This window comes from Mirounga angustirostris, unplaced genomic scaffold, assembly GCF_029215605.1.
Source record: "Mirounga angustirostris isolate CCGP_5_RB_7025 unplaced genomic scaffold, mMirAng1.0.hap1 SCAF_2, whole genome shotgun sequence".
NCBI classification, from domain to species: Eukaryota; Metazoa; Chordata; class Mammalia; order Carnivora; family Phocidae; genus Mirounga; species Mirounga angustirostris.
This window is the reverse complement of record NW_026991710.1, coordinates 159332931-159356756: the sequence shown is the minus strand read 5'-3', so window position 1 is coordinate 159356756 and position 23826 is coordinate 159332931. Positions and strand designations below refer to the sequence as shown.

Sequence of the window (23826 nt, the reverse complement as noted above, 5' to 3'; positions counted from 1 at the left end):
GAGGAGGAAGGGGAGGGGAAGGAAGGAGAGAAGAAGGGAGGAGGGAAAGAAAAGAATTTAATCAGAGAGATCCCTAGTTATTTCTGACTTCAGAGATGTCACATGAGCGAGACAGAAGGGGATGTGGTCACTGGAAAGCCTCCTCCTCTTCACTACCCCTACCCCACCGAAACAAACATTTAAGAGCTGCCCTGTGCCCTATGAACGGCTGTTTGTTCAATGACTGGTCCTCATAAAGTGTGTCCCACGGTGTATTCCTCACCAGCTGCCACAGCAGCCTCTCTGGTGACCAAACTCATTCCCACCCCTTCTTGGCCATGGGAGAAATCATCCTTCTGGAAACAGGGCTCTTCTCTGGGGACCCTAACCCTGAGGGACCGGCCCTCCTGGCCTTGGAAAGGGCCCGCACCTAGAGGGTAGGGAAAGGGCAGGAAGGACGGCGACGAGCAGGAAAAGCCTTAAAGCGGCTTCCCATGGGGTGGCGAGGCAAGTCTAAGCTCGGCCGTCTCACCCAGTAGGCCTTGGTGAAGCCCCGGTGGTCCTGAAGGTGCTGCTCACGGCCTGGTCCCGGACCCCGGCAAGCAACTTCACCTGGGAACCTGTTAGAAATGCAAATGACCTTGGCCCCACCCAGCCTTCCACCGCCCCGCGCCGCGGAGATGGGACCCGGCCCTGCGCTTTAACAAGCCGTCCAGGTGCGCCGAGGCAGGGAGAGGAGGAAGGAATGGCAGAGCGGAATGGAGAAAGAAGGGCCTCTCCTTTAAGACTGAGTCGACGCCCCCGTGCTGCCCCTTCGCGAGCCCCCTAACAGGCTGCAGTGGGCGGCGGCGCTCAGGTGGGGCTGGGAGGAGGCGGGAGCGCGGGAGGCGGTGGCGGGCGGGCGAGAGGGCCCGGCCCAGGGGAGGGACAGCCGGGACCACGACGGCACCGACGGGGCTCCCAGAGCACCCGAAGGGCCCGCCGGGGCGGCTCCCATTCCCTCTCCAGCCCGGGCGACCTAAGCGTCGAGCGCCCCGCTCCGCTGGCCCCGGGACTGCGCCGCTGTACCCGCGGGGGCTTGGACTCGGGGCGGCGGGGCGGGATGCGGGTGGCCGCGCTGGGCGCCGGGCGGGCGCGGGCGGCGGGCCCGGCCTCGGCTCACTGCGGGCGCCCGTTCCGCACAGCCGCGGGGACCCCGGCTCCCGCGCCCCGCGGCATGAACCTCAGCAGCACGAGCAGCGCGGCCGAGAAGGCGCCCAGGGCCACGCTCTGGGGTGAGTGAGGGCCCGGCGGCTCCCGAGACCGGGGGCGGGGGGGGAGCCCCTCCCCTGAGCCGGCCCGGCCCCCTCGCTCCTCTCCCTTCGCAGGCTGTGAGCTAAACCAAGAGAAACGGACTTGGACGGTCAAAGCCCAGAAGGAGGGGAAGCAGGACTGTAAGCTGTTGCTCAGTACGGTGGGTGCCTCCCCGCCGGAAGGGTGGTCGGATGCAGCCGGGAGGGACTTGGCCAGCTGCGGAGGGCCAGGGGCCACTCTCTGGTCCCAGAAGGTGGAACAGGGTTTCCCTCCGCTGCCCTCCGGTGACGAGGTGGCCTGTCTCCAACCGCTCTCAGATTTGCTTGGGGGACAAAGCCAAAGAAGAGATGAACCTCGTGGAAATCCTGCCCCCAGCCAGCCAAGAAGACAAGAAGACCAAGCCCATCACCATCGCCTCGCTTCAGGCGTCTGTGCTACCCATGGTGAGCCTTTCCCCGCAGGCTTAGGGAGACTGCCTGCCCTGGGGCGCTAGGAGGCCTTGCTCAGGCTTCACCCCCTGGGTGGGGATGGACAGACACCAAGGGGGGATACAGTCGTTCTGCAGTAGGGCAGTCCTGCCTGAGAAGCCGTATAGCCCATGACTGAGAGCCCTGGATTTCGGAGGCAGAGAGCCCTATTTCCATCCCAGCCCATCCTTTACGAGCTGTGTGACCTTGGGCAAGTTAACCGCTTTTCAAAATCACGTTTTTAAACCTTTTGATGCTGGTGACAGGACACCGTTGATGACTTCCATACTGATTGTGTATCCAGAAATTCTTTTTCTAATTATCTTGAGTTCTTTATGCAAATCATCGTTGTTAATGGCAGTTTTGTGTCTTTTTTAATCCAACTACACGGTCTCGGACCTCCAGTATAATATTAAGTAAGATTATAACGGTAAATGTCCTTGTTTCATTCTTGATATATATGTATATTTTTATAGATTTATTTATTTGAGAGAGAGAGAGAGAGAGCAAATGTGCATCAGCTTGGTGGAGAGGGAGGTAGTCTTAAGCAGATTCCATGCTGAGCGCAGAGCTGGATCTCCTGACCCTGAGATCTTGACCTGAGCTGAAACCAAGAGTCGGCCGCTTCCCTGACTGAGCCACCCAGGAGTCACTATATGTATATTTTTAAAGGAATGCTTCTAATGTTTCTCCATTAAGTATGACATGTTTGGTAGACACCCTTTTTCAGGTCAAGGAAGTCCCCATCTAGTCCTGCTCTCCTTTTTAAAACTGGGATTTCTTCATTTAATCATAAATGGTTAGCAAATGCTTTTCTATTCAGATAATCATAGGTTCTTTCTTTAACCTGTTAATGTGGTAAGTTATATTAATAGAATACTATTCCGTCAACTTTGCATTCCTAAAATAAACATTATTTGATCATACTATAAATTTCTAGATTTGCTTCGCTAATATATTAAAACTTTTTTAAAAAAACTTATATACTCATAAGTGAGGTTGACCCATAAACTCCTTATCTTATTTGGGTGTCAAGGCATACTGGCCTCATGAACAGGGGGATGGAGTGTTCTCTCCTTCTATGTGGTGGAACAGTGAAGGTAAGACCAATATCATCTGTCCCTGAAGACCTGGGAGGCCCATCTGTAAAACTGTCCTTAAACTTTTTTTTCCCTCTATCTATGAGATCTCCCTAGATCTCATTCATTGGCCAGGGTTTTAAAGACCATTTATACAAATGAAGACTCTGATATTTATTTCTGTAAACCCACTCTCTCTTTCTCTCTTGCTCCAGATCCTCTGTCCAGCTCAATGTATTTGATACCTAAGAGATAACCCATACTTGACAAATCCAAATCCAAACTCTTGATTTTTATCAATAATCTCTTCCCCCACCCCCAAACCTGATCCTCTCCCAGGATATAATTACTCTTCCAGTTAATCAGGACAAAAACCTCCTTCTCAAACACTGTGTATCACCAGCAATTCCTGTTGGCTCTACCTTCAAACATACACCAACCAGTCTGACCACCTTTCAGCACCTCCCTACTATACCCTGGTCCAGGTGACCATTACCTCTTGTTCAGTTTTATTGCAGGGCCTCCTACCTGGTCTACCTACCCTTTACCCTTGGTTTCTTATAGTCTATTCCAGGGTTCAACATACTGCAGAATTAAACCCAGCCCACTGCCTGTTTTTGTAAATAAAGTATTATTGAAACACAGCCACACGCCTTCATTTATGTATTATTCATGCCTATTTTCACTTAGTAACAGCAGAACTGAGTAGTCTCCGCAGAGACCATATGGTTCACAAGCCTAAAATATTTACCGAATATCTACAGAAAACTTTTCCCCAACTCCTGATCTATTCTATGCACAGCTGCCAGAAGGATCCTTTTAAATTTTTTTTTAATATGTATTTAAGTAATCTCTACATCCAATGTGGGACTCAAACTAACAACCCCGAGATCAAGAGTTGCATGCTCTTCTGACTGAGCCAGCCAGGCGCCCCCAGAAGGATCCTTTTAAACAAAAGTCAGACCACATTGCTTCTCTACTAGAACACCTAGGTCAGTGGCTTTCCATTTCACTTCGAATGAAATCCAGGATCCTTTATGTTCTGGCCTGCAGAAACCTCTCTTAATCTCAACCTTTGCTACTCTCCCCTCCCTAACCCTGCTCAAACCACACTGGCTTTCTTGACTGTACCTTGAAAATTCCAAACATACCCCTTTCTAGGAGTCTTGCATTTAATGTTTCTGTGAGAAGGACACACTTGCCCCCAACTTCAATTCAACCTTTGCTCATATGTCCTCTCACTGAAGAAGTCTTCCCTGACCACAAACAGCACCCCCTCTTCCTACCCTTCAATAATCACTTTTTCCCCCATGGGACCCATCACTGGCTCAGTCTTCATTTGTGCTTTGTCTTTCTCCCCAGCCAGGATCTAAGCCTCAAGAGAGCAAGGACTCTGCCTGTTTCGTTTACTGCCTTCACCATAATGCCTATAGAATAGTGCCAGGTATATTGTGGAAACTCGGCATATAGTGAATGAGTGAGTAAGGAAGTGAACAAACTAGGTGGGACTGGTTTGATTTTAAACTATTGTCATTTATTTAGTAGTTTTGGGTCTCAGTGTTTCCATTTCTTTGAGTCGTTTTTTTATATCTGCTTTATTGAGATATAGTTTATATGCAATAAGATTCACAGTGTTGGAGCGCCTCTGTGGTACAGTCCTTAAGCATCTGCCTTCGGCTCAGGTCATGATCCCAGAGTCCTGGGATCGAGCCCCACATCAGGCTCCCTGCTCAGCGGGAAGCCTGCTTCTTCCTCTCCCACTCCCCCTGCTTGTGTTCCCTCTCTTGCTGTCTCTCTGTCAAATAAATAAATAAAAATCTTTAAAATATATATATATAAAATATATAAATATATAAACACTTATATATAAAATATATTTATATATTTATGTATGTATAGATATAAATATATAAAATATATTTATAAATTTATATATTACTTATCTATTATAATATAAATAAAGTCTTTAAAATATATTTATTTATTTCAAGTATTTTCTCCTAGTACATGGCTTGCTTTTTCATAATAGTTTTTTTGAAGAGCACAAGTTTTTAATTTTTACAAAGTCCAATTTGACTTTTTTTCTCTTTTTTTTTTAAATATTTTATTTATCTGTTAGAGAGAGAGAGAGGGAGCATGAGCAGCGGGGAGGGGCAGACGGAGAGGCAGTCTCCCCACTGAGCAGGGAACCTGATGCTGGGCTCAATCCCAGGACCCTGACTGAGATCATGACCTGAGCCAAAGGCAGCTGTTTAACCGACTGAGCCACCCAGGCACCCCTGACATTTTTTTTCTCTTATGGTTCATTTTTTTAGTGTCCTGAGAAATCATTGCCTAAACTGAGGTCACAAATGTTCTCTTCTAAGTTTACTTCTTGGAGTGCTATTGTTTTAGCTCTGACATTTAAGTCGATGATCCATTTCAAGATAATTTTTTTGCATGGTATAAAGTAAGGACAGTGAAACATTTTTTTCCAAGTTTCTATCCAGTGCTCTAGCACCACATTTTTTTTTAAAAAACCATCCTTTCACTATATTTGTATTTGTTAGCATCTTTCCATAAATCAATTGCCCATATATGTATGCAGATATTTCTGTATTGTTTCATTGATTTTTTACCTTTACTTTCATAACAGTGATTTGATTATTGTAGTTTTATAGTGAATCTTAAAATTAGTGTGATTCTTCCAACTTTGTTGGTCTTTTCCAAAAGTGTATTGGCAAATTCTAGGTCCTGAGCATTTCCATAGGAATTTCAAAATAGGCTTTCTTTAAAAATCAGTATTTTGGGATTTTGATGGAGGTTGTATTGAGTCTAGAGACTGCTTTGAGGGGAATTGGCATCTTAACAATTGTGAGTCATTAGTAATTGAACATATGTTTCTCTATTTGTTTAAGTCTTTCACTTTTCACTCTAACATATGTCTTTAACTTAACTTTAACTTTTCCTACTAATATTTTATAGTTTTCAGGGAACTGGTCATATACATGCTTTGTAAAATCTACCCCAACATACTGCATGATTTTGGGTGCTATTGAAAATGGTATTAATGTATTTATTGAAAGATAATTCATGTACCATAAACTTTGCCTATTAAGGTAAAATCAGATGGTTTTTGGTAAATGAAAGGTGATGTAACCATCACAATCTAAGTTTAGAACATTCTCATCACCCCAAAAAGTAACTCCATACCTACTAGCAGTCACTCCCCATCCCCCAGACCTGCAGCACTAGGCAACTGTTAATCTATTTTCTGTCCCTCCAGATTGGCCTGTTCTGGGCAGTTTATATAAATCATAAAACGTGTGGTCTTTTGTGACTGCTTCTTTCACGTAGCATAATGTTTTTAAGGTTCATCGGTGTTGTAACCATCACAATCTAAGTTTAGAACATTCTCATCACCCCAAAAAGTAACTCCATACCTACTAGCAGTCACTCCCCATCCCCCAGACCTGCAGCACTAGGCAACTGTTAATCTATTTTCTGTCCCTCCAGATTGGCCTGTTCTGGGCAGTTTATATAAATCATAAAACGTGTGGTCTTTTGTGACTGCTTCTTTCACGTAGCATAATGTTTTTAAGGTTCATCGGTGTTATAGCATATAACAGTACTTTTTTTAATTGCCAAATGATATCCATTGTATGGACAATACCCCATTTCAGTTATCCACTCAGCAGTTTATGGAATTTGTTTTATTTCTACTTATTACGAATGCTATTGTGAACATTCATGTACAAATTTTTGTATGAGCACGTGTTTTCATTTCTCTCGAGCATATACCTGGGGGTGTAATTGCCAGGTCATATGGGAGCTTGACATATATAACATTTTGAGGAACTGCCAAATTGTTTCCTAAAGTAGTCACACCATTTTACAATCCCACCAACAGTGTGTGAGGATTCCCATTTTCCGACATCTTTCAATGCTTGTTATTGTCTGTAATTTTGATTACTCATTTTATTGGGTGTGAACTGGCAGTTCAGTGTGGTTCTTTTTTTTAAGGTTTTATTTATTTATTTATTTGAGAGAGAGAGAGAGCAGGGGAAGGAGCAGAGGGAGAGGGACAAGCAGACTCCACACTGAGCATGGAGCCCAACATGGGGCTTGATCCCAGGACCCCAAAATCATAACCTGAGCTGAAATTAAGAGTCAAAGGATGCTTGACCTACTGAGCCACCCAGGTGCCCCCAATGTGGTTTTGATTTGCTTTACCTAATGACTTACGATGTTGAGCCTCTCTTCGTGTTTTTATTGGTCATTTGTATATATTTTCTGGAGCATTGTCTATTCAGGTTGTTCACTCATTTTTTAAAATTGCACTTGAGTTTGATATTTTAATATTTGTCTCCTTTAAATCGTGTGAGTTTTTATATACTCCGCATACAAGCCCCTTACCAGATGACTTGCAAATATTTTCCCCCCTTTTCTGAGTTGTCTTCTCACTTTCCTGATGCTGTCATTTGCAGCACAAAAGTGTTTACTTTTGATGTAGTCCAGTTTATGTTTCATCTTGTTGCTTATCCTTCTAATGTTGAATCTAAGAAACTGTCACCTAATCCAAGGTCATGAAAATTTGCTCCAATGTTTTCTTCTAGGAGGTTTATAGTTTTAGTTCTTATAGTTAAGTCTCTGATCCATTTTGGGTTCATCTTTTTTTTTTTTAAGGATTTTATTTATTTATTTGAGAGAGAGAATGAGAGACAGCACGAGAAGGAAGAGGGTCAGAGGGAGAAGCAGACTCCCCGCCGAGCAGGGAGCCCGATGCGGGACTCGATCCAGGGACTCCAGGATCATGACCTGAGCCGAAGGCAGTCACTCAACCAACTGAGCCACCCAGGCGCCCAAGTTCATTTTTGTATACAGTATAAAGTATGCAAATGGTGAGGCACCTGGGTGGCTCAGTCAGTTGAGTGTCCACTCCTGGTTTCAGCTCAGGTCATGATCTCACATTCATGGGATCAAGCCTGCATCCGGCTCTAGGCTCAGTGTGGAGTCTGCTTCATATTCTCAGATCCTCCCCCTCTGCCCCTCCGTGCTCGAACTTGCTCCTGCGTGCACTCTTGTGCTCTCTCTCAAATAAATAAATAAAATCTTTAAAAAAATGTTTTAAAAAATAAAACAAAATAAAATCTCTAAAAAGAGAAAAAGAAAGAGGGGCCCCTGGGTGACTCAGTTCAGCATCTGCTTTCCACTCAGGTCATGATCTCGGGGTCCCAGGATCAAGCCCTATGAGGGCTTCCTGCTCCACAGGGAGTCTCCTTCTCCTTCTCCCTCTCCCTCTGCCTGCCACACCCCCTGCTTGTGCCCGCCCACCCTCTCGCTAGCTCTCACTGTCAAATAAATAAAATCTTAACAAAAAAAAAAAAAAAAAGAAAGCAAAAGTATGCAAATGGTATTTTTAAATGTCATTTTATTGCTGTTCAGTAGTAGTATAGTTATGTAATTGTTTTTGTATTATCTGACCTTGCTAAACTTGCATATAAGTCCTAGCACCTTTTTGTTGATTCCTTAGAATTTGTTATGGATTTATTCATGTTATCTATGAATAAAGTAGTTTAACTTCCTTCATTTCTTTTTCTTGCCGGCCTTCACTGATGAGGACCTCAAATATAATGCCGAATAAAAGTAGTAACAGCAGGTCTGTCCTTGCTTTTTTCCAGTCTTCTATCGTTAAGACAGATGAAGGACTTTTGTAGATGTCCAAATGAGGGTGAAGATGTTCCCTTCTAATTTCCTGAGATATTTTGTCATGAATGGTTGTTGAGTTTTGTCCAAGAATTCTTTTCTGCATCTGTTGAGGTTATTTTTTCCTTTATCCTGTTACGTGGCAAATTACATTTATTGATTTTTCAAATTTTATTTCTTTTAATGTTTTTAAATTTTAGGGTATGCTCCATGCCTAACATGAGGCTCGAACTCACACCCCCGAGATCAAGAGTGGCATGAGCCAGCAATACATAAAAGGACAATACATCATAATCGAATGGGACTTATCCCAAGAATGTACAGTTTTATATATTGCTGAATTCCATTTGCTAATATTTTATTAAGGATATTCATGTTGGGGTGCCTAGCTGGCTCATGCCACTCTTGATCTCAGGGTTGTGATTTGAGCCCCATGTTGGGTATAGAGATTGCTTAAAATCTTTAAAAAAAAAAAAGATATTTGTGTCTATATTTATGAGCAACATTGGACTGCTGTTTTCTTGACATTTCTTGTTTCTGTCTCGTTTTAGCATTAGGGCAATGCTGGCCTCATAAAATGAATAGGAAGATACTCTTTTCTGTTTTCTGAAACAGTTCATGTAACTTTGGTATTTTTTTCTTAAATGTTTTGGTAGAACTCAAGTGTGAAGCAATCTGGTTAACTACAACTTAAATTTCTTTAATAGATTTAGGACAATTTGGGTTGTTTTTTCTTAAGAGAGCTTTATGTCTTTCAAGGAATTTTTCCATTTTGTTCAAGTTGTCAAATTCATTGGCATAGAGTTGTCCATAATATTCCCTTCCTTTTCTGTAAACTCTGTAGTAAACACTATTCTTTTGTTCCTGATAATGGTAATTTGTGTCTTCTCTCCCATTTCCTTGTACAGTCTAGTAACAGGTTTAATATTTTTATCCATCTTTTCAGGAACCCACTTTTGGTCTCAACTTTTCTCTATTGTTTACCCACTTTTGTGTTTTATTGATCTCTGTTCTTTATTTCCTTTCTTATGTCTATTTGGATTTTAATTTGCTCTTTTTCTAGTTTTTTAAAGCAGAATCTTACTTTTTTTTTTAGACCTTTGGTCTTTTTCTGATACAAACATTTCATGCTATGATTTTCTTCTAAGCACCTTTCTGACTTCATCCCACAAATGTTGATAAGTACAGTTTTCATCTTCATTCCATTTAAATTATTTTATAGTTTTCTTTAGTCCCTGGGGTATTTAGAAATATGTATGTTTTTCTAAGATTCTCGCATTGATTTCTAAATCTGTCTCATTGTGGTCTGAGAAAATACTCTATATAATTTCAGTCCTGTGTTCTGACTTTTGTGACCCATAATATGGTCTAGTTTGGTGAATATTTCCTTAATGCTCAAAGAATGTGTGTTCTATGGTTGGATGTATTGTTTTATTACTGTCAATTATATCAAGTTGGTTGGTAATTTTGTTGGAGTCTTCTGTATCCTTATTCATTTTCTGCTACTTGATATGTTACTGAGAAAGGACTGTTGAAGACTTCAACAATAATTATGCTTTTGCCTATTTCTCCTATCAATTATCAGTTTTTACTTCATGTATTTTGAAATTATTTTATTAGGCACATATACTTCTAGGATTACTATATCTTCTTGGTTAATTGATCCCTTTATTATGAAATGTCCCTCTTTATCTGGGGTAAATATTCTGAAGTCTACTTGGTCTGATTAATTTAGAACATCTAGCTCCCTTTTGATTAGTGTTTATGTGCTATATTTTTCCTATTTTTTTTATTTTGTCATTTTACTTGTAACTTCTATCTCTCTCTATAAAGTAGGTTCCCTTTAGATACCGTATAATTGAGTCTTCCTTATTTAGCCAATCTGGTCATCCCTGCCTTTTAATTAGAGTATTTGGATTGTTAATATTTAAAATAATTATCAACAAGGTTGGATTTTAACCTATTGTCTTGCTATTGGCTTTCCTATTTGTCCTATCTGTGTTCCTTTCTTTTTTTTCTGGCCGCCTTTTGGGTTAGCTAAGTGGTCTTTATGATTACATTTTCATCTCCACTATTGGTTTCTTAGATATACCTCATCTCTATTATTTTTTTAGTGGTTGCTCTAGAATTTATAGATGCATCTTTTTTTTTTTAAGATTTTATTTATTTATTTAATTGACAGAGAGAGAGAGAGAGAGAGAGAGAGACCGGGAACACAAGCAGGGGGAGTGGGAGAGAGAGAAGCAGGCTTCCCGCGGAGCAGGGAGCCTGATGTGGGGCTCGATCCCAGGACTCTGGGATCATGACCTGAGCCGAAGGCAGTCACTTAACCAACTGATCCACCCAGGTGCCCCTATAGATGCATCTTTAAATTACAACAGTCTATATTCAAATAATATTATACCACTTCATGAATGATATGAGAATCTTGCTACAGTATACTTCATTTCCCATTTCCCATCCTTTGTGCTATTCTTGTAATAACTTTTATTTCCACATATGCTATAAATCCCACACTACATTGTTAATACTTTATTCACTACCCTGAGATCAAGACCTGAGCTGAGATCAAGAGTCAGATGCTTAACCGACTGAGCCACCCAGGCATCCCTTAAGTTTTTATTATTTTAGTAACCTCTACACCCAACATGGGGCTTGAACTCACAACCCCAAGATCAAAAGTTGTACACTCTTCCAATTGAACCAGCCAGGCACCCTAGACAATCTATATTTTAAAGAGATTAGAAATTAGAATAAAACGTTATGTTTACCATTTCTGGTCCTCTTCATCCTTTGTGTAGAACTCTAGGTTGACTTTTTTGCCTTCAACACTTAATAACATTGCTCCATTGACCTTCTAGCTTGCATAATTTGGAGAAATCTAGTATCCTTGTCTTCAATCCTCTTTATGCAATGTCTTTTTTTTCCCTCTGGCTGCATTAAGATTTTATCCTTATCACTGGATTTGAACAATTTATAAAATGCCTTGAGGTTCATTGAACTTCTTAAATCTGTGGTTTCATTGTTTCATCAAATTTAGAAATTTTGGGGCGCCTGGGTGGCTGAGTTGTTAAGTGTCTGCCTTCGGCTCAGGTCGTGATCCCAGGGTCCTGGGATCAAGCCCCGCGTTGGCTCCCTCCTCAGCAGGGAGCCTGCTTCTCCCACTCCCCCTGCTTGTCTTCCCTCTCTCGCTGTGTCTCTCTCTGTCAAATAAATAAATAAAATCTTAAAAAAAAAATTTAGAAATTTTTTGGCCATTATTCTGCAAATATTTTTTTCTGCTCCCCACTTCTCTCTTGGGGAGTCCAATTACAAGTTTATTAATTGTGTTCAAACCTACCTATTTTGTCTCCCTGATCTATCAATTACCAAAATGATTTGTGTTAAAATTACCAATTATGATTGTGGATTTTCAGTGGATTCCTCTTAAAATTTTATTATTTGCTTTATATATGTTTATTTTTCAATTAAAATTTTTAGATAATTGTAGATTTACATATAGCTATAAGAAATAATACAGAGAGATCCCTATATATTTGCCCAGTTTTCCCCAAGTAACATTTTGCAAAACTGTAATATAACATTGAAATGAGGATATTGACATTGATACAATCGAGCCATCTTGTTTAATACAACTTCATCACCTAAGTTCATATATTTAGCACCAATGGGGCAGGGAGACAACAGGGATCCTTCAAAATACCCTTTTATAACCACACCCACCTCCCTTCTGCCTCCTGTTCTATCCCTAACCTCTGTCAACCACCAACCTATTCTCCATTTCTAAAATTTTGTTCTAGAAATAGTATCATACATATGTAACTTTTTTGGAACAGGTTTTTTTTTTTTCCCCTCAGCATAATCTCCTGGAGTTTCATCCAAAATGTTTTGTGTATTCTTTTTATTGCTGAGCAGTATTCCATGGTCTCACTGTACCACAGTTCAACCACTCAGCTGTGGAAACACTGAGCTGATTCCACTTTGGGGCTGCTATGAACATTTGTGTAAAAAATTTTATGTAAGTATAACTTTTCCTTTCTCTGGGATAAATTCCCAAGAGTACAATTGCTGGGTCATATGGTGGTTTCCTGCTTACTTTATTAAAATGCCAAAGTGTTTTCTTTTTCTTTTTCTTTTTCTTTTTTTTTTTTTTAAAGATTTTATTTATTTATTCATGAGAGATAGAGAGAGAGGCAGAGGCAGAGGAAGAAGCAGGCTCCCCGCGGAGCAGGGAGCCCGATGCGGGACTCGATCCCAGGACCCTGGGATCATGACCTGAGCTGAAGGCAGACGCTTAACCGACTGAGCCACCCAGGCGTCCCGCCAAAGTGTTTTCTAAAGTGGCTGTGCCGTTTACATTTTTACCAGTAATGCATGGGTGATGCCTTCTTCTGCATCCTCACCAACATTTAATGTTGTCACTATTTCTGTTTTTAGCCATTCTAAAATGTGTGTCTCAATATCTCCTAGTGCTTTTAAGTTGCATTTCCCTAATGGTGAATGACGCTAAACGTCTCGTCATGTGTCTGTTTGCCATCTGTGTATTCAGTAAAATGTCTGTTCGTGTCTTTTGCCCATTTTTAACTTGGATTGTTTTGTTACTGTTGGGTTTTGCTAATTCTCTATAGATTCTAGACACTAGTCCTTTGTCAAGCCTATGGTTTGCAAATATTTCCTCCCCAGTCTGTGAGTTGTTTTTTTTATCCCTTTCCAATGAACTTTTTTGGAATAAAAATGTTTAATTTTGATGAGGCCCATCTTACCAGTTTTCCTTTTATGACTTTTGCTGTTAAGTCTAAGAACTCTTTGCCTGCTCCAAGGTCACAAAGACTTTCTGTGTTTTTTTGTCCAAAAGTCTTATAGTTTCACGTTTTGCATTTAAGTCCACAATCTGTGTAGAGGTAACTGTGGTAGAAGTTGTGGGGTTTAGGTCAAGCTTCATCTCTTTGCCTCTGGACGTGCAGTTGCTCCAGCACATTCATTGAACAAGCTGTCCTCCTCCCTTTAACCAATCGTGCACCTTCGTCAATAATCAGTCACACATGTCTGTGTGGGTCTATTTCTAGGTCTTCTGTTTTATTGATCTTTGTGTCTCTCCTTCCAATACCACACAGTGTTGATACTGTAGCTATAGTCTATGCATGTTTAGACTGTGTTGTTGGTGCATATGATTTACAGAATTATCTTCCTGGTAAACCAACATAAGTTTTTCATCCCTAAAAATGCTTATTGAATTCAAGCTTACATCATCTGCTATTAATTTGTTTTCCAGTTTTCTCTTAATATCCATTTTCCTTTATTCTTTAGTAATGGAATTCATGACTTTTAGCTGGCCACAGGCTACTGAGAATAAGGCAAGGCCATGAAGTTCTGGCCAATGGAATGTAAGCAGAAGTGGTAAAGTGTCCTTAAAGAGAGATCATGTGACCATTTTTATCCCTTCCTCCATCCTGCTAGCTGGAATATGGATGTGATGGCTAGAATGTGAGCAGCCATCCTGGACCAGAAGGTGGAAGCCATATATTAAAGATGGCGGAGTAACACAATAGGAAGAGCCTGCATCCCTGATGCTTGAAGAGCAGTATACCCACAGCTGACTGCTTATATCCAGATTGAGTTTATGTGACAAAGAAACAAGCTTCTGTGTTGTATAAGCCACTGGCATTGAGTTTTCTGCTGCTTGTTAGCAAACCTAATCCTAACAAATACAACTAGCTTCATTTTTGTTTTAAATAGTTATGTTTGCAGTAACAGAGACCCAACTACAGGGACTCAAACACATTCAAGATTCATTTCTGTCTTGAATAGAAGACATCCAGAGATAGGCAGTACAAGGCTGGTAAGATGGCTCGATGGTCACCAAAGACCTGGGCTTCTCTTCTCTTTCTTCTCTCCTTGGTTCAAAACTTCCATCCTCAAGATCATCTTATAGTCCAAGAAGACTGCTGCAGCTCCACCTCTCACTTCTGCATTTAGGGTAATAGGCGAGAAGAAACAGGGGGAGACCAAAGGGGCTTTTCTCAGTTCTCTGTCTACCTCTTAAGGAGTCTTCACACAAGCACCACCCACGAAATTCTGCTTACAACTCATTGGTCCGGAAATTAGTAACATGATCACAGCCAACTACACAGGAAACTGAGGAATACAGTCTTTGGTGGGTACAGTATTTGAATAGTATCAGAACACTGCTATGATGGAAAAAGGGAAGAATGGATATTGCAGTAGCCTTGAGAAGCCTCTGCCACACCTGCTGGGTATGCTTCCATATCTTTTCTTCAACATTTCTATGTGCTTATGTTTTAGGCATGTATCTTACAAGCAGTAAATAGCTATGTTTTATGTTCATCTATCTGACCAATATAGTCTGTTTATGTTTACTGTGATGCTAATATACTTGGATTTATTTGTAATATGTACTTTGTGATTTTATATTCCTTGCTTTTTCATGTTTTGTTTTTCTTTTTTCTCCTTTTTCTGTCTTTTATTAGATTAAGGTTTCTTTTCCCCTTTTCTATTGGGTTGGAAGCTGTTGAATCTCATTCTGATTTTTATTAGTTCTTAATTTTTTAACAATCATGCATGATTAGTCTAAAATTAATATTTTATTCCTCCCCCCAAACAATCAAGGAAGATTTTCTATTTACCCTCTTCTTTTTTTTTTTTTTTTTTTAAGATTTTTTTATTTATTGAGAGAGAGAGAGAGAATGATGGAGAGCATGAGGTGGGGAGGGTCAGAGGGAGAAGCAGACTCCCTGCTGAGCAGGGAGCCCGACGTGGGACTTGATCCCAGGACTCCAGGATCATGACCCAAGCCGAAGGCAGTCGCTTAACCAACCGAGCCACCCAGGCGCCCTATTTACCCTCTTCTTAACTTACCTGTTATCATGCGGTGTCTTAGCTTCAGCTTGTTTTAAACCCACTCAATACTAGTCAATACTAGTATGATTTTGCTTTCCAGTAATGCTTGCTTGGATTCTTCTTTGTTGACCAAGTTGGTTGCTCACCACTGCTGCTTGTACCCACTTCTTCCTTTACCATGTAATTGTCCTCTTTTTTAAAAAAATTTCTTTAAATTCAGTTTAGTTCACATATAGTGTGGCCTTAGTTTCAGGGGTAGAATTTAGTGATTCATCAGTTGCATAGAACACCCAGTGCTCATCACATCACATGCCCTCCTTAAGGCCCATCACCCAGTTACTGCATATGCCCCCACGCCCGTTCCCTCCAGCAATCCTCGGTTTCCTGGAGTTAAGAGTCTCTTAGGGTTTGCCTCCCTCTCTGTTTTATCTCATTTTTCCTTCCCTTCCCCTTTGTTCATGTTTTGTTTCTCAAGTTCCACATATGCGTGAAATCATAAGGTATTTGTCTTCCTCTGACGGACTTACTTCACTTAGCATAACACCCTCTAGTTCCATCCACGTTGTTGCAAATGGCAAGATTTCATGCCTTTTGATGGCTGAGTAATATTCGTGTGTGTGTGTGTGTGTGTGTGTGTATACCACCTCTTCTTTTTGTTTTGTTTTTTTAATTTAAATTCAATTAATTAACTATATTATTTGTTTCAGGGGTACGGGTCTGTGATTCATCAGTCTTACACGACACCCAGTGCTCATTACAACACATACCCTCCCCATTGTCCATCACCCAGTTACCCCATCCCCCCACCCCTCTCCCCTCCAGCAACGCTCAGTTTGTTTCCTAAGATTGTGGGTCTCTTATGGTTTGCTCCCTCTCTATACCACCTCTTCTTTATCCATTCATCTGTCAATGGACATATGGGCTCCTTCCATATTTTGGCAATTGTGGACATTGCTGCTATAAACATTGGGGTGCATGTACTCCTTCAGATCACTATGTTTGTATCCTTTGGATAAATACCTAGTAGTGCAATTGCTGGGTCGTAGGGTACCTCCATACTGTTTTTAAGGAATAGGAGGAAACTCCATGCTATTTTCCAGAGTGGCTGCACCAGTAATTGTCATCTTTTTGACACCTCATTGAGTAGGTCTGGGAGTAGTGAACTTACTTGGGCTTTGCCTGGAAATATCTTTATTTTACCCTCATTCCTTCATGATAGTTTGGCTGTGTATAATTCTACATAGAGAGGTAGTTTCCCTCAAAATTTTGAAGATGTCATTCTATTCTTCTGTTTTTTGACGTTGCTGTCAAAACCTTCAGTCTGTCTGGTTATTGTTCCTTTTTTGGAAATCTGTCTTTCCTCTTTGGTTTATTTTAAGATAACCTCTTTGTTTTTGCTAGCCACCATTTCACTATGGGATGTTCAGGTGTACATTTATTTTTATTCATCTGTTCAGAACTTAGGTTTCCTGGATGTGAGGATCTGTGTCCTTGATGGTTTCTAGAAGCTCTTGGTTATCACTTGGCGTATTGACTCCATTGCTCCCAGTCCCTTATTGTGATGAGATGCATGTTGGATCTGCTCATTCTGTCCTCCATACCTCCCAGCTTCTCTTTCATATTTTGTTCATCTGTCTCTCTGTGCTGAGTACCGGGCAGTTTCTTCACAGTATGATTCCAGTTTCCTGATCCTTGTTTTAGCTGGCTTATTCTGCTTTTTAACTCTTTGTTCAGTCTAGAAGCTGCATTTGGTTCTTTTTATTTCTCCTAATACCTGTTCTTACAGTTCCTACTTTTGTTTATTTGATTTTCATCAATCTAATTTCACAATTGTTTAGATTATTCTTTTATCTCAGGTTCTTGCTTGTGCTGGTCTGTGGTCATTTTGTTTCCTTCTGCTCATTCTAGCAGGATTGTGTCTTGTATGTTTTTTGTGATTTTTAGATGAGGAGCTGTCTTCAGGGTCTTGTTTTTTTCTCTGAAAGAATTCCATGTGAAAAAAATTGACAGTATCCCAAGAGAACAGTTTTGTGTTTGTGTCTGCCATTTGCCCAGGAATGTCACCAGTCTGGGATTTTATACAAGTTTCTGGACTTGGCAGTACTCACCAAGTGAATTCAAACTTTGTGTGGGTGAGAGGTACAGCCATGGGTTTTTGGGTTCTCACAGGAGACTTATTTATCCCCCTTGCATTTCCTTCCTTCAGTAGTGGGGGCAGGGGGAGTTCCTAGTAGGTGGGTTTGGAATTCTGCAGTCCCCTAGCCTCTCCCTGACCCTGGAGCTTTTTACTGAGGTGCAACCCTTAGAGGGTCCTAGCCTCCATTCAGCGGGCTCCGTGACAGTGTTCCTCTTTTGAACCCAGGCCCTGTCTCCTGTCCCCTGTCCATGAGTGTGTGTTAAAACCTAAGGCCACGGGATGCCTGGGTGGCTCAGTTGGTTAAGCATCTGCCTTGGGCTCAGGTCATGATCCCAGGGTCCTGGGATCAAGTCCCGCATCGGGCTCCTTGTTCAGTGGGGACCCTGCTTCTCCCTCTGCCTGGCTCGCTCGCTCGCTCTCTCTCTCTCTGGCAAATAAATAAATAAGATCTTAAACTCAAGGCCAGAGCTGTTTTCAGGCACATCTCCCCCTCAGCTGCTTATGGCACCTGCGCTTGCCACGCTGTCCCTTCGTTTCTGGTGCATGGGACCTCTTCTGTGTTACTATTCAGCCATGCAATGAAAACATTGGAATATATTGTATCCAGCATTTCTGGGTGTTGATGGCTCCAGAGTTTCAGTTTTCGCTTATCTCCTTCCTCTCTGAGCCCAAAACTCTAAATTAATCTCCCTACGCCTCAGTTCTCTCCTCTGTAAAGTCAAGGCACCTCCATCATGGGATTGTCATGAGGGGTTCGATGAATAAAGTCGGTAAAATGCTTAGCATAGGGCCTGGCACACGGTAGGCAGTCAATAAATGGGAGTATCATCATTGATACTCCAGAAAATTTGGAAAGTTTGGAGAAGTATAAGGAAAGGAAATATCTTACTGTCCACTGAAAATTATGGGTCACACTTAAGAGAAGTCTAACTTTATTCATATGTATATCCACACACTACTGGTACTGTACATACCACTTTGTGTCTGCTTTTCTCATTTGACTCATATCTTATTCGAGTGGGCCGCCATAACAAAATACCATAGAGTGAGGGGCATTTATTTTGTCACAGTTCTGAACGTCTGAGACCAGGGTGCCAGCAAGGTCGGATATGGGGAGGGACCCTCTTCCTGGCTTACAGATGGCCGCTTGCTCTCTCCGTCCTCACACGGCAGAGAGACAGAGCGAAGCCTCTGGCCTCCTTTACAAGGGCACTCATCCCATCATGAGGGCCCAGCTCCCATGACCTCATCTAATCCTAATTGCCTCTCAAAGGCCCCACCTCCAGATAGCCTCACACTGGAGGTTAGGGCTTCACATAAGAATTTGGGGGATACAGTTCAGTCGGTGGCAATCACACTTCTGTACTGAACAGCTGCCCCTCAGCTTGGAAGCCTGTCTGGGATCTTTAACAAGAGCGGGGTTATCAGATTCACATTCTTCTCCGACAGAATCCACCTCAACAGGAAGGGGCTGATGACACAGTGAGGCCCAGAGAACCTGAAGTGTGTGTAGGTGGGGTTTGGGGAATCAATTCTGAGTGTTTCTGCCAGAGAGCAGCCCCCAGGCAGCCTCCAGGGGTGAGTGAGCCCATCTTCTCTGCTCCTGCCCCTGCATCCCTCCCCCTGCAGGTCGTCCTGATGGGACTGGAGCTTTCTCCTCCAGTCACTTTCCAGCTCCGGGCTGGCTCTGGACCTGTGTTCCTCAGTGGCCAGGAACTTTACGGTAAGTCGGAGCTTGGACCTGGGGAAGGTCTCAGAGTGCAGTGCCTAGCACAGGGCCAAAGGGGGAACCGGCACTCCAAAGCTGGAGGGATTCTTGAGTTATTAGCGAAAGTCCCCAAAGGCAACATGATTGCCAGTAGTCTGGACTGGAAGTCCTCCTTTACCTCCCTGCCTCTGTGGGCCTCAGTCCCCTTGCCTCTAACACCAGGGTGGGGGTATACTTGGTTTCATCTCCAAAGAGCAGTTGGGAGGAATAAACGGGATATTCAGGAAAAAGCAGTTTGCGGGGTGCCTCGTACTACCCGCACGGAGAATGTTAGCTGCTGTGAGGCGCGTCGCTGGAGGGGCAGTACGGACCCCAGCAAGCCGCTGTGCTGCGGACTCTCTGCCTAGCCTCCTCTGTGCGGTTGTCCCTCTTTCATCAGGGCACTGTCCTACCCCAAGACGCTGGCAGGCTCTACTTCCCTTAGGATGAGGTCTGCACTCCTTAGCTGCTCCCTTCGCTGGCACCCTCCGCCCACCCTCCCCTCCTCTGACTCCTTCCCAGCCAGAGCCACAGCGGGCCACTTCCCCTGCCCTCCCCCGCCACCCCGGCTCTCCGGGGTTCCGGACCCCTCACCCCACCCGAGCCTCCACTTTGTCAGAGAGGCCAGAAAGGGTCTAGAGGAGGTGGCAGGTGCTGGCTTCCCCAGGGCAGCTCTGACGGCAAGACGCATGGCAGGACGGGAGCCAGGCAGAGACCCAGAGCTCTGCGGCCCTGCCCCCTTCCATGCACCGCAGACACTGCAGACCTGTCCTGGGAGGAAGAGGAGGAGGAGGAGGAGGAGGAGGAAGAAGGTGACAGCAGTGAGGTTGACGACGACGACGACGACGACGTAGATGTGTCCCTAGAGGAGGAGACCCCTCTTAAACAAGTCAAGAGGCTGGCGTCCCAGAAGCAGACAAGCATTGCCAAGGTGAGGGCAGGGACCCCCAGAGGCTCCTCAAAAGCCTGGGCCAGGCCTGCCGCATGCTGGGTGCCTGAGTGTGCCAAAGCCTGGGCAGGGCCCTAACCCGCCCCATACCGCTTGTGTTTGGTTCCCAGAAAAAAAAGGTGGAAAAGGAAGAGGAGGCCGTGAGGTAACTCTTTCCCTCTATTAACTCGGCCGCGATCTTGTAGCGGGGGTATGTGGGGCTAGGAAGGGCCTGGCATGTGTGCACACGGGTAGGAGCCTACTGCCACAGCCTCTGGGGAAAGCATTAAGGTATTCTTACCTTTTGACCTAATTCCACTTACGGCAATTCCTTCCAAAGGATCCCATCCAAAATATGGGTAAAATGATAGGCACTGAGATACGCATTATTCAAGTAATAGTAAAAAATGGAAGCATTCCAAATGTTGACCAATGTAGTATTTGATTAAGCCATGTCACATTTTCCCAATGGAATGTGACCTATGAAGAATATAGCATCCTGGAAAATGTTTATTGAATTTTTAAAAAACAGGATATTAAGTCATTTTCATGTTATTTCACATGTTTTTAGAAGAAAACAAAGCAAAAAGCCCTGAAAGGAAACACACCAAAATGCTAATACTGGTGGGGAAATAAAGAAAATAAGTAATTTAATCTCTATTTGCTATATATTGTGCAACATAGTTAAACATTACTTTTATAATGAAAAAGACCCATTTGTGATAAAGAAAGCAGATGGAAGCCTGAGAAGAAAAAACATCTTGTTTAAAATAAGAGTCAGAGTGGTTCCCGGTAGGGGACAGGTGGAGAGGTGAATTCGGCAGCTTCCAATTCTCCAGGTCACAGCCCCCTGCTTTCAGTGTGGGCACTAAGAGGGTCTGGGCTACTGGTGTCAGGCTGAGCACGCTCTTCTTCCCACCCACATCCCCTCTCCTTGCCCCACCCCACCCAACTCCAGACCCAGGCTTAAAGAAAAGAGTCCTGTGAAAAAGGTGAGTACCAGAAGAAGGGGCTGGTCCTGCGGGGGGGGGGGGGGGGGGGGCGGGGGGGCGGGGGACGGACAGAGGGAGGGAGTGGGACACTGGCGCCCTCCCTTCTCTCCATAGGCCAAACCCACACTCAAACCTAAAAAGCCCGGATTCAAGAAATGAGGAGCCAGGAGTGGCCTGGCTGCAGGGACTGCGGGAGAGCCAGCTAGAGCACATGCGGGGTGGCCTTCCTCGGCGCGTTCCCCAGGTTCCCCCCACCCAGCCTCTCTCCACCTGAGTCTGAATGGGCTGGAGCTGTTGGGGGCGACACAAGAGGCCCTCACCCCCAACTCTCGAGTTTCAGCAGGACCTGGAGGGAAAAGCTCCAACCTCGGGGCCACAATAAAGTTTGCTTTGTCAGGACCTTGTTTCTGCCATCTGTTCCCAGGAGCCGGCCTTCTTGCTGGCTGCAGTGAGCCCGTGTGCCCGGCAGAGGGCGGCCGCGGGCCAGCTGGGTTCTGCTCTGCTCTGCTCTGCTCTGCTCTTTTACCTCCCCTTACCTCCCTCTCTTGTCCTCAAACTCTCACCCACTCCCACTCCCACCCCCCCACCACCCAGCTTCAGGGAAAAAACCAAGTGTCTCAGCCCCTTGCCCAGCTTCAACTTTCTGCTCCTGGCCTGAGGGAGGGAGCTCCAGCTGGTGTGAGTCTTCCTGTGCCCACACTCCCTCGTGGCTGGCCCATTTGCCACGTGCTGAACCAAGGGGTGAGAGCTGCCCACCCTGCCAGGAAGGTCCTTGGCCCGTCAGACTAGCCTGAGGATCTTCTCTCCTGGCCCTAATCACGTCTGTCTGTTGTCCAATACACAGGACGTCTACTGGAACCCCGGAGGTGGGATGCTAGTTGTGTGCTCCCAGTCTTGCCTCCTGTTCAGGGTGAGCTCCTGCTCATTTGTGTGCAGATCTGTGTCAGGCAAGAGCCCGGAGGCCTGGACCTTCAAGGACACCCTCCCAGGCAGGGCACATGAGGCAGGCTTTACAGAGGCTCTAGAGGGTCTCTTACAGGAGGTGGACAGGTAAACACTCTTAACTCCCCCGTGAGGCATCCCCCAGGACAGTTCCTGGAGCCACGGAACAGGGCTCCCCAGGGTGTTCGGGTGAGGCAAAGGGGGACTGGCAAGGGGGTGAACGACCTGGAGCCTGGGTCACCCATGGTGACACACAGATGGCCCCCCACTTGGGCTTATACTTGCAGGGCCTCTGCTGGGCTTCTCCTGGCCCTCCCCCACACCTCCACCAGCCAAATCTGAAGTGGGCCAAAGGGGAGATGGCCCTGCCTCTCTCCAGGATCCGGAGGCAGGGTCCCAGAAGGTGGGCGGTCTGAATGCCAGCATGGGAAGGTCCGCAAGCAGGCTTTTGTGTCCGTGTTCAGCCTCCGGTTCTCTTGAAGCCAGGAGAGATGGAGGAGGGTAGGGCCAGCGTTCTTGCTGCTTGCTCTCTTCACCCCATAGGACAGATGTGGGCATCGCCCCACCCTCTAACAAATGAGAATGAGCCACTGACCTCGGGTCACCCGGACAGCAGTTCACATCTGGCTCCAGGTGGGCAGCAGGCATTTCTCATGGCTTCATGCCACAGTGACACAGGGTGGGACAAATTCTTCACCTTCAAGTCCCCTCCAGCCTCGTGGAAACAAAAGCCAACAACAAAATGTCAGTTACTGTCCCGTGCTTTGCAGGATGTGAAACAGGCTAAGTTCCAGGCTGGAGAAGTACTGTTGGGAGATCAGAGGAAGCCCCTCAAAGGAGAGGAGTGACAAGAAGGGGGTGGCAGGCCCCAGGAGTAGCCGGCAGAAGGACACTTGTAGGAGCAGGGGCCAAGAATGCAAAGGGCCTGAGGCAGAGCAAGCTTGGGGGTCTGAACAAAAGAAGATTGCCATAATTGCAGGAAGAACGCACTGGGCGTGCTGGGCGTGCTGGGCGTGCTGGGCTATGGGTGCAGCCAGGAGGGCCTCCCGGGACTCACTCCCGTTAAGCCCAGCTTCTCAGACCTGGAAGATGAGGCACAGAGAGGTGAAACAACTTGTCCCCAAGGCTACAGAACTAGTGGAGGAACCAGGGTTCCTGCCAGGTAGTGTGGCCCCCAGCTCTTTAACCACTCCGGATGGGAGGGGGGAGAGCCCCGCAGCGGAGCGCTAGGAAGTCTCATGAACTGAAAGCAGTCGTTAGAATGCAGGACAGGAGTTACACTGGGCAGCCCCCAGCCACACAGGGACTTCTTCCCTCCGCCGCCGCCTCGCCCCAGGCCAACGCCCCAACAGCCTGGCTGCACCCGGGGTCTGCACAGAAGGGCCGGCGACAGCTACACCACCGACTTGGCCTCCGAGTGCTGGCAGGCAGTAGGGACCGAGCGGCAAAGATGAAGGGCTCCCCGGCCTGGACCCGTCCATGTGCCTTTTGCCCTGCCCCAGCCCCAGCGCCAGCCCTTCTGTTTCTCAACAGGAAAAGGGTGAGCCGGGTCGAAGCAGGTGGTGACAAGTGGCAGGTCTGCAGGTGGGCCCTGCGGGCTCTGTGTCTGCACCAGCTGGGCTGTTAGAAGGAGCAGGCGTGAGACGCCTCAGTTGGGGGGTGTTGAACTTGGCACTAGGGGGTGGGGATTAACCAATGCAGCCCAGGCTACTTCTCACT

The 23826-nt window shown here is 44.9% G+C and overlaps 1 protein-coding gene across 2 annotated transcripts; it reads left to right on the top strand.

Annotated features, from left to right (window-relative positions):
* The first annotated feature begins 37 nt into the window (after positions 1–37).
* Positions 38–22572, top strand: NPM2 (nucleophosmin/nucleoplasmin 2). Of its 2 annotated transcripts, XM_045879309.2 has the most exons (8): positions 38–1253; positions 1347–1432; positions 1590–1715; positions 19128–19221; positions 20001–20176; positions 20305–20339; positions 21132–21165; positions 21280–22572. In XM_045879309.2, the coding sequence occupies exons 1-8, from the start codon at positions 1082–1084 to the stop codon at positions 21322–21324; spliced, it is 768 nt and encodes a 255-aa protein (XP_045735265.2). In that variant the 5' UTR covers positions 38–1081; the 3' UTR covers positions 21325–22572. The 2 variants fall into 2 exon arrangements, with proteins under 2 accessions (XP_045735265.2, XP_054364495.2); XM_054508520.2 differs by lacking the exon at positions 1590–1715.
* The last annotated feature ends 1254 nt before the right edge of the window (positions 22573–23826 follow it).

Coding starts and splice junctions, on each gene's coding strand:
- NPM2 (XM_045879309.2), top strand. CDS start 1,082: ATGCGGGTGGCCGCGCTGGGCGCCGGGCGGGCGCGGGCGGCGGGCCCG. Junction 1,716..19,127: donor AGGCGTCTGTGCTACCCATG/GTGAGCCTTTCC, acceptor CTCCCCCTGCAG/GTCGTCCTGATGGGACTGGA. Junction 20,177..20,304: donor AGCAGACAAGCATTGCCAAG/GTGAGGGCAGGG, acceptor TTTGGTTCCCAG/AAAAAAAAGGTGGAAAAGGA.